At 32.3% G+C, this 10,962-nt stretch overlaps 1 protein-coding gene across 3 annotated transcripts; it reads right to left on the reverse strand.

Moving 5' to 3' along the window:
* Positions 1-456: 456 nt before the first annotated feature.
* LOC134722067 (tRNA-specific adenosine deaminase 1-like) lies at positions 457-8,835 on the reverse strand. Of its 3 annotated transcripts, none has more exons than XM_063585523.1 (10): positions 8,669-8,835; positions 6,596-6,736; positions 5,662-5,739; positions 5,048-5,102; positions 4,607-4,740; positions 3,360-4,080; positions 2,702-2,868; positions 2,050-2,143; positions 1,331-1,417; positions 457-625 (listed from the first exon to the last, which is right to left on the reverse strand). In XM_063585523.1, the coding sequence occupies exons 2-10, from the start codon at positions 6,723-6,725 to the stop codon at positions 475-477; spliced, it is 1,617 nt and encodes a 538-aa protein (XP_063441593.1). In that variant the 5' UTR covers positions 6,726-6,736; positions 8,669-8,835; the 3' UTR covers positions 457-474. The 3 variants fall into 3 exon arrangements, with proteins under 3 accessions (XP_063441593.1, XP_063441594.1, XP_063441595.1); XM_063585524.1 differs by lacking the exon at positions 8,669-8,835 and adding an exon at positions 8,547-8,655; XM_063585525.1 differs by lacking the exon at positions 8,669-8,835 and having other exon boundaries at positions 5,657-5,739; positions 6,596-6,716.
* Positions 8,836-10,962: the final 2,127 nt, after the last annotated feature.

Consider the following 10,962-nt stretch of genomic DNA (forward strand, 5'->3'; position numbering starts at 1 on the left):
TCAACAAATAACAACTATTGAACATCAGAAAAGATTCCTGACTTAGGACAAACATCACATCTAGAAGGCAATATGAAGCATGTTCGGCTCTAACTATCTCAATCTATTAAATTAAACAGACAGAAACTTTCAAACATAACACCAAATCCAAAATAACCGACAAGAGTTTATACACTGAAATATCTCGCCTCTTTTACTGACTTGATTATATGGTGATCGCCTCTTTTACTGACTTAATTATATGGTGATAGTCCATCAGAGACCAAATAATGTAGTTGTAATCAACTATTGGTTGCTGTACAGCCTTCAACAATGAACAAAACATTACAGTTTATCATGTTCTAAAAGGCATGGACATGTCAAATGTAAAACAATTCAAACAACAAAACTAGGACTGATTAACATAACAACCTAGAATTAATTGTCTTTTCCATCTTAACCCAAATATTCAAACAATTTGATTTTAAAATAGATTTAATCATTTCCCATATTAAACATCAGTAAGTGTTTGTCCTTGTGTTCCCATGTCCCATATGACTTCAGCAATGTACTCCATGCAGACTGATAGGTAACAGATGCCATTTTACATTCTAAATAACTGCTGCTTTTAATTTCTACCACAGACCTACAAAAAAGAAAATATAAAGTAACACATTTTTCTCTAATTCAAATACGTCTACAGATAAACTTGGGAGAGAGATCTATTTAACGGATAGTCAAGTTGAAGTCCTCCCTCAGAAAGTTTAATGGACATCCTTTATACAGTTAACTTCTTGAATATCTAACCCCCCCTTTAAAAAAAAAATGGGATATACTGTTTAACCTCTGTCTGTATGTCAATTCATGAATATTTTTCATTGTATCTTTCTCAGGAACTACATCTTAAAGATTTCTGAAATTTGGTTTCAGGTTTATATTAGTCAACTTTACTATTGGATGCATGTTTAGCTTATCATCAGTGAGAGTAGCTTGCAGTTACGCTTGTTATAGCACTTATGACCATGGATATGCATGGCGTGTCATAGTGAAATTCCTATCTCATTTTCTTGATTGTAACACTGTCAAAATCAGCTTGTCACCAATTTGTTTTCCTCCTATGAGTAACACCAGTGGTGACAAAACTTGCCTAAAAGTGAAGCAGGAAATGTTTACCCTTCAAGAGCATCAGAGTCTTGGGTTTTTGTCGTTTATTCGTGTAGAATTTTGTTTTTGTCTCTTTAGATTTATTTTAGCCACGTTTTAAGTCTGTTTTTATTTGAATAATGGTTTTTCATTGCTCTCTTGGTATTTTTTTGTTGCTTGAAAAAATCAATGATATGTATTACATTACCTTAATGATTGGGGTCTCTTTTCTTCAGGTATTAAATCTACCAGTTCACAAAATCTTTCAAATATTGCATAGCTACTGATTATAGACCTGCAATCATAAATAACCATTGCACACAAAAAGCATACTCTGAACTTTAGTTATCAATATTTTAAAAAATTAGTAAGATTGCCTTAATTTTAGTTCTAAAAAAAAATTGGTTTAATCCTGCTACATGTATTGCTGTCTGTTCCTTGTTACGAATCTCATCAGTGGCTGTCTTTAGTTAAATTAAAGATTCTTGTGGATTTCATCTTCTATGCAGTATTTTAATAATGAATGAATCTTTATTTCCTCCATGTATATGAAAATTTTGCATACAAAAAGAAATTAATAATTATTTACACAATAAACAAAATATCATACAGTTTGAGATAAATACCCAATGAAAAAAATAAAACATTTAGATAAACACACAATACACATATTCTAGTATACACAACAAAAACACAATGTTTTTCAATCAAAGTCTATTCAATATTCATCTAAATGCATCTAAAGGCAGGCTTCAACTGGCCCTTAACAATAATGTATAAGAGTTTACTATTGGTAGTAGAAGACTAATCATGATATTGTACATACACTTGTCTATTGGTGAACCCCTTATCATGACTTTCAATGGTTTTCTGTCTAATTGATGTGTCTCCAACATCTCCTTTCATTCATATCAATAAAAAACTTACCTCGATTTAGGATTACTCCAGTTTTTCTTAGTAAATCCTTGTCTTTTACCGTTCACTAAACAATCAGTTGTGTTTGGTTCATGCCATACTACAGCTGAAATATAGAACAAAATGACAATAGGCACCTGCCTCCTCCAAATCAATCAAGATAAACAGATAAGGAATCAAAATAGCAAATGCAATAAAAACCTGTTTGGTTGAATTATATCGTGCTATTTACATGAGTTTATCAATTTAAATCAAGCTTTGGTAAATATACTGAAAATCAAACATTAGAAAAGCATGTGCTTATTTTAAATTAATAATTTAATTGCCAATAAATTCAAAGTTTCTGGGCCATGACCTAGACTTAATAAAAGAGGGTAGCTCGGAGAAATAGTCCATGCAATGTATTTGAGAATATCTAAACTTTTCACACTATTGTATAAGGTCTAAATAAAAAGTATTGTAACACAGTCAAACCACTACATGAAATACTGTGAATAAAAGGGAAGATTATTTATGTACAAAAAATACAATTGACACTGAAGAAAGTTTATTGCTGAAATATTGTTTATGACTGTTTCAAAACAAACAGTCTTATAAAAGTTTCAAAACAAACATTTATGATTACTTTCACCTTGAGTTTAGAGACTTATACTAAACTTAATACCTGCTGAAGATGGGTTGCCATTAGGTACCAGATCTTTAGAATCTTCAAATTGTAGTTGTGACTGCAGCAGCACAGGGGAGTTAACTCTATAACCATCTGGTAAACCAGTCACTTCATCTGATCTGGTTACTATTGCTCTGTACAATGCTGACTTATTATATAAACATCTGTCAAAATATATAACAATCATGAAATTCCCTTAAATGTTTCCAATTATGTTATTATACATAAATATGAGTGGCTTATTTTACAGTCAATTGGTGAAGGACTTATGCACTTATAAAACTTATAAAACTTTTCATAGTTAATTCATAGAATTTTTTCACGAATAATTACCACATACAATCTTTTAATCATTTTCTTTTTAACAAAGCTAGAATTATAGGTTTCATAATTTACAATGAATACCACATGTGGAGCAATATCTGCTTACTCTTTCCTGGAGCACCTGAGATCACCCGAGTTTTGAAGGGGTTTATGTTGCTCAATCTTTTGTTTTCTATATTCTGTTTTGTATATTGTTGTTTGTCTTTTGGTATTTTGATAATTTTGCCATGGCATTGTTAGTTTATTTTCATCTTGTGAATTTGACTGTTCATTTGGTATCTTTTGGCTTTGTCTCTTTTATTACCTCAAACAAAATCCTTAATGAACTTACCTACCAATAGTAATACTGGTGAAATATATTGGCGTTGGTATAAAATGAGTGAGTAATGCCCCTTGACAACCAACAACATTCCATCTAGCTATCTTATCACTACAAGACATAGACAATGTACGCTCACCACGACCTGGTTTAATACGGAACACTCCTAATGTGTGATACTGGTCTCCTTCTCCTCTCATGTCCTGGTCCCCTGTACCAACACATTTAGCTCCTGTTCTACTGATATCATTAAACTGCTCCGCTACTTCAGTGCCCTGGTTCCCTACACAATCACAGTTGGCACCAGTTCTATTTGTTTGTTGTATACCTGCATCATTTAGAGTTTTATTATCTGGCAGTTTTTGTTTTTTACATGCTAAATGTTCTTCCTTGTCATGTATTCTTTTCATACATTTTTCATCAATTAAATTAATTTCAGTTTTAGGTGAAGATTTTACACTATTCTCACATTCATCTGGTATAGAATGATTCTGAGATTCTACAGTGCATGTCTTAGATAACTCTAATCCAATTATATTCTTTGTTTCATCATCTGACCTTAAGTCATGAACTTTCTGTTTACTAGAATCCTGTTTCTCTTCATGTATTTCCCTTGGACAATACCTGTCTTTGCAGCATATCCTAATTCTTTCGGAATCTTGACCAAACATATTTGGCTTTTTATTTGATTCTTTCTGTTCATTTTTTATTGGAAAGATAGAGGCATCACCACCTAAAGGTTAAGTAAATATTACACAATTGATCAACACGTAGGAAATATGTACTATCATGTATGAACATTAAAAAAAAATAATTTATTCAAATTTTTACTGTAGATTACATTTTAGTCTTGATTTACTTTATTATTCTAAAATGATCGTTAGTAATAGACATGCTTACTTATATTTCTATAAAGTCTCAATATTTTGTTGTCTGAAAAAAAAACATATTTTATGCAAACTTTAGGAGTCGACTTCTGTATTCAAAGAAGAAGATTGTGTATATACATGTACTTTATATATTTACTCAGAAGGGTTTGGCATGTGAAAAATATTTAATTTCAAATCTTACTTAACCATGACTGAGGAGCTGAACCTATTTTACTGGTTTAATCTTTGTAATTGAGATTTATAAATGCTAAATACAGCTTATCATATATCAATAACCTACCATAATATCTTTATCAATTACTCAAACAGAAAATTGTTGCATTGTCAATAAAACGTTTTCTTTTTGAATAGAGGTATAATATTACTTACATGGTGTGTGACTACAGAAGAAATGGAACCGTACATTCTCCTTTAAATGACATCTCAATGTATCAGGATCTGGTGAAGTAAAAACATGACTTGTCTCCCCTTTATACACCATCATCAACTGTTGGTATAGATACCTGCATAAGAAAATCATTTAAGTTACAAACAACTGGGTTTAATAAAGGTCATTTAATTATAAAAACCAATAAGAGATATCCTGCCATATGCTGCATAATTTTAAAAATTCAGAATATCTATTTTACTGTGATTGTTAACCATTGGACAAACATGGAAGACAAATTATGCATTATAACTATGCCATGAATGGGTCAATTAAAAGTGAAAACTCAATTTTCTCTTCGCCTAGATCCTTCTAACTAATTTGTCTTTTTATCATTGTTCATAACTTTTTTAAACTCTCTTGTTGGACACGCATATACTTACAATATAAAGCCTCTTCTTGCCGAAACCTCTCCATGACTGTCATTTACAATGTCACCTATTTAATAAATATAAAAACTGTTTACATATAACAATGGGCTTGTCTCTCACAAAAATCAAATCCATATTTACTTGAATATTTGTCCATAAGGCCATTTACTATTATCATGATAATAGAATGTTTCAATGATATGTGAAATGTATATGCCTTTTTTCTGTAAAATCTAAATACCATATTATCATTTAGCTCAGTGAAAAGAAACCTTGAGGCTATGACAATATATTTTCAACCAGTTTATGTTTTAGCAATAATAAGAAAAAAGCTTAAAATGATAAAGTACTGATTAAATGCCACTTTCAGCACTATGTGCAATGTGTTGGCAGTCAGTTTGTATTGGTGTAGGAAGCCAGAATGCCTGGAGAGAACCCTAACTTTGGTAGGAAAACCATCCAAGTGTTGACAGACTAGTGAAAAAGTAGGTTGACTACTTAAACTAATTGGTTACCAAGGCCCCATAATAAATGATAAAGTAATTCTTCCCTGATAATCATGATAATACATATTGTTTCTCTATACAAACATTTCTTACAATAGGATAATTCAGTGTTTACCTTACCAGAATGACTAAGCTGAGACTTCCCCAAACATTTAGTGCCAGTACCTACTGCAATAACTTCTGGATCTGAATAATCACCTGTTTAAAACAATGAAATATGATATATATGTAAAATCAAGATAGATACAGGGTTTATAGCATCATCCACTTCTTACATTGGATTATTTGCCCTTGGTCACATTGGATTTTAATTATTTAACAATATTCTAAGATAATGTTTCCTTAGTACCTTAATCAAGCTGTTTAGAGAAGTTGCACTAACAATATGAACAAGTGACTATTATTATATATTGCAATAGTGAAATAAAACAAATTTGATTATCTCCTTAATGAATCATTATGTTCAAATTCCTAGTGTTTAAACAAAATGTGATATATATAGAAAATAATGAATAAATTAATATAAGACAACTACTGACAAATTTCTTACTTGGTGGCAGCTCTAGTCCATGTAGTCTAGCAGATATTTTTTCAATCATTCTACTTATTTTAATTGGAGATTAGTTTTGAAATTTGCATAGGGCATACAACAAAAATCCAAACATGAATTTTATATATCAATTCAACAGGAATGACAGGGTACAATTAATGTCTCCAAGAACTTTTTTTTAATTTACCAGGACTGATAAACCCATAACAGCCTTAGCACAATGTACGTTCATGCATTGATTATGTTGATAGTACTTATTCATGAGAACATACGTGAGCTTTCCTATATCATACTGAAACTCTTACATTGGCTTAAGGTGCTAGCCAAGGGTCTGATATCTGCTAAGCATGATAACCAGATTATGAGGTACTAAAATATTCATTTTTATGTTAACATGAAATATACACATTGGTTTTGAATGGTGAGGATGATTAGGGATATCATCTTCGATTTAACAGTCATTAGAAATAAATATTCATTTAAATTCAAAATGGAAGTATGTACTCTTTGTGGTTATAACTATTCCTGCTAAAACTGTCCATTCCTTTCCAGGTTGTCCCTTCCCTTTTTTTGGCAGTTGTTTATATCTTTCAAAACAAAGGTTTGTAATTCTGTCAGCAAATTCTACATCCATTTGTCAGACATCTGCAAAACAAATGTACATATATAAACATGTTCCAAATAATATGAGTATTTGGACAATACGCATACTGTCATGTCCATATGGGTATATACTAATATGGTCTGACCATACACAGTATCATAGCAAAAGGTGTAACTAGAAGGTTTATAATGCATATTTTGAAAAAAATAACTATATGGTCCAAATACTCAAATGGTCATGATGGTCTGGCCTGATAATAACTAAACAAGTATACATGTATACTCATATGGTCTCAACATACACTTACAGGGGGACCATACACATATGGTTGTACTATCATGAGGAAACACATATAGTCATGACCATACACGTATGGTCCAGAGAAGCTCTACTTTGAGTCGACTTTGTCTGTTGTGACGTTTTTGATTTTAACGAACAAAACCTATGTTTTACTGGTAAATTATTAAACCAGGAATATCGTTACCATAAATTACTTAAAACCTTTACTAAATTTTTCCATAGATATAAAGATTTGGTTTTGAAGTTTGGTTGTACCTGTAGAAAACTTATTTCAAACAGGATAGCACATCCTCATTTTTACAGAAATGTTGTTAACTGTGCCCGGAAATTTAGAAATGATCCATGTAAACTTGTTGCTCCTTTAAATAAACTTATTCTAAAAGGTTACCTATTCAACACTGTAATAAGATCATTGAATATTGTTTTTATTGGTATAAATGTTGATTTTGTTATAAGTAGATTAAAAGCTAACTAAATATTACTGTAGATGTATTTACACTTGTATGCAAATTTGTCCGCCACTACATAACATCACACAGGTTCCCGTAAACTTTGACTTCATAATTCAAAACATATGACGTCACAACTAAAAACTGATTGTTGCTTGACGTCAAAAGGTTATTCGGAGGTGATATAAGGTAATTCGGAGGCAAGATACAGCTAAATACCAAAAGTGTAAATACGTTTATTATGTTATGTACATATACATTTTCATGGATCTACAATCTGTCGATACCTGTAACTTGGCATTGCACAAGGTCATGTTCTTCTCTGGCTGTTTATGACGTCTTTACACTAAATCCATTGTATGTTGGATGTGTACGGATTGAGTGTTTAGTATTAGAGGCATGATCTTTTTATTAGTTGTTAGTGGCTTTGAACTAGCTGTCAGATAACTGCGAGTACTCTTAGATCTGTTCATTGTGTCTTTTTGTGTCAGGATGTATAAGTACCCGGCCACTTGTATTTTTTGTCTATCTGATGAGTTAAGCCTTTATCAACTGATTTTTTATAGTTTGTTCTTACATAAATGTATGTCGTACTGTTATACCACTGTCCCAGGTTAGGCGAGGGTTGGGAACCCGCTAACATGTTTAACCCGCCACATTATTTATGTTTGTGCCTGTCCAAAGTCAGGAGCCTGTAATTCAGGGGTTGTAATTTGTTTATGTGTTACATATTTGTTTTTCGTTCATTTTTTACATAAATAAGGCTGTTAGTTTTCTTGTTTGAATTGTTATACATTGTCTTATCGGGGCCTTTTGTAGCTGACTATGCGGTATGGGCTTTGCTCATTGTTGAAGGCCGTACGATGACCTTTAGTTGTTAATGTTTGTGTCATTTTGGTCTTTTGTTGATAGTTGTCTCATTGGCAATCATACCACATCTTCTTTTTTATCAGTATATTTGGTCATTGACGTATATAGACGTCTATATAAGTCCTTGATTTGGTATATTTTTACTCCCTTATTTAGTTATTGATAGGATATCAAACTCCTGTGATTTATGTATGCAATACCGTAGATTTTATACAAATTGAGAATAAGTTACCAGAGTTGAAAGTCGTAAATGGGAGTCATGAAATATGCTAATTAATCTGTAAAGCAGTAAATTCTCCCAAGTCTTTTACAGGCAATAAAAAAACAAAAAAAAAAAAAACCACTTCTACTTACCGGAACTACTGTTAGTATTTTAATATTATCAAATACGGATTTATTCCGGAAAATGCATTTTTTTTTTGTAACTCTCCTTATTGTGCTTGCATTTTCGCTAGCCAAGGGTTACGATCCACTCCCGCTCTCTCGATAGCGAAGATGTGTCATGGTTCGTCCTTATTGACAGGTTTTTCATTCATTTGATGTGTTTAAGATTTTTATTTTGACAAAATGATTTGATTTATGATCATTTATATGGACTAATAGTTATCAAAGGTACCAGGATCATAGTATAATTTTAATAGTACCCTTTTTTGAATTTTACTCGGAATTCAGTATTTTTTTGTGATTTTACTATTCACCTATCATTTTTATTAAAAACACTCCTATACCACTAAGTTATACTTGAAAGATGGAATAGCTCAATAGTACAAGTCGAGATACAAGTACAAGTTTACATTACTTTGCACGTCATCATAGGATGTTATCAGTGGCAATTCATAAGAAAGATAGTGATAAAGAAGTCTAGGTTGTACACATTGGAAATTCATAAACATATATTTACGAAAAGTCTAGGTTGTTCACAGTGACATTCATATGGCAGTTAGTGATTAAGAAGTATAGGTTGTACACAGTGGAAATTCATAAACATATATTGACGAAAAGTTTAGGTTGTTCACATTGACATTCATATGGCAGTTAGTGATTAAGAAGTCTAGGTTGTACACAGTGGCAATTCATATGGCAGTTAGTGATTAAGAAGTATAGGTTGTACTGAGTGGCAATTCATATGGCAGTGAATTGAGTAAGTGATACATAAGTCTAGGTTGTACACAGTGGCAATTCATTTCGGGCAGTTAGTGATACATAAGTCTTGGTTGTACACAGTGACAATTCATTTCGGGCAGTTAGTGATACAGAAGTCTAGGTTGTACACAGTGGCAATTCATTTCGGGCAGTTAGTGATACAGAAGTCTAGGTTGTACACAGTGGTAATTCATTTCGGGCAGTTAGTGATACAGAAGTCTTGGTTGTACACAGTGACAATTCGAGTCATAAAGCAGACAGTGATAACAAGTCTAGGTTGTTCACAGTGGCAATTCATAAGACAGTTAGTGATAAAGAAGTCTTGGTTCATAAGACAGTCAATGATAAAGAAGTCTGCAGTGGCAATTCATAAGACAGATAGTGACGAAAAGTCTAGGTTGTTCACAGTGACATTCATATGGCAGTTAGTGATAAAGAAGTCTAGGTTGTTCACAGTGGCAATCGTGACATACGACAGATAGTGATAAACAAGTCAAAGTTGTAAATAGTGGAAATTAATAAGACAGAAAGTGCTGAACAGTCTAGGTTGTTCACAGTGACATTCACATGGCATTTAGTGATAAAGAAGTCTAGGTCGTACACAGTAGCAATTCATGTGGCAGTTAGTGATAAAGAAGTCTAGTTGTACACATTGGAAATTCACATAGCAGTTAGTGATACAGAAGTCTAGGTTGTAAATGGTGGCAATTCATATGGCAGTTAGTGATACAAAAGTCTAGGTTGAACACAGTGACAATTAATAAAACAGCAAATGATAAAGAAGTCGAGGTTGTACACAGTGGTAATTTATGGCGTTGTCAGTTTATTTTCGATTTATGAGTTTGACAGTCCCTCTAGTATCTTCGTCCCTCTAGTATATTTCGTCCCTCTTTCATTAGACTGATAGTGATACAGAAGTCTTAGTTATTCAGAGTGGTTATTTATAATACATTTTATAGTGATTAAAAAGTCAAGGTTGTACACGGGGACAATTCATCAGACCAATAGTGAGAAAGAATTATATGTTGTTCACAGTGGTAATTCGTATGACAGTTAGTGATGAAGAAGTCAAGGCTATTTACAGTAGCAATTCATAAGACATATAGTGATAACAAAAATTTTAAGTTGTGCACTGTGGCAAATCTTAGACAGTTAGTGATAAAGAAGTCAAGGTTGTTCACAGTTGCAATTCATTAGCCTGTTATTGATTAAGAAGTCAAGACTGATCACAGTAAGAATTCATAAGACAGAAAGTGATTAAGAAGTCTAGTGGGTTGTTTATAGTGGCAATACATAAGACAGTTAGTGATTAAGAAGTCTAGCCGGTAGTTGTTTTTAGTGGCAATACATAAGACGGTTTGTGATTAAGAGGTCTAGGTTGTTTATAGTGGCAAAACATAAGACAGTTAGTGATTAAGAAGTCTAGCCGGTTGTTTATAGTGGCAATACATAGGACGGTTTGTGATTAAGAGGTCTAGGTTGTTTATAGTGGCAATCCATATGCC

The sequence above is a fragment of the Mytilus trossulus genome, chromosome 6, assembly GCF_036588685.1.
Source record: "Mytilus trossulus isolate FHL-02 chromosome 6, PNRI_Mtr1.1.1.hap1, whole genome shotgun sequence".
Taxonomy (NCBI): Eukaryota; Metazoa; Mollusca; class Bivalvia; order Mytilida; family Mytilidae; genus Mytilus; species Mytilus trossulus.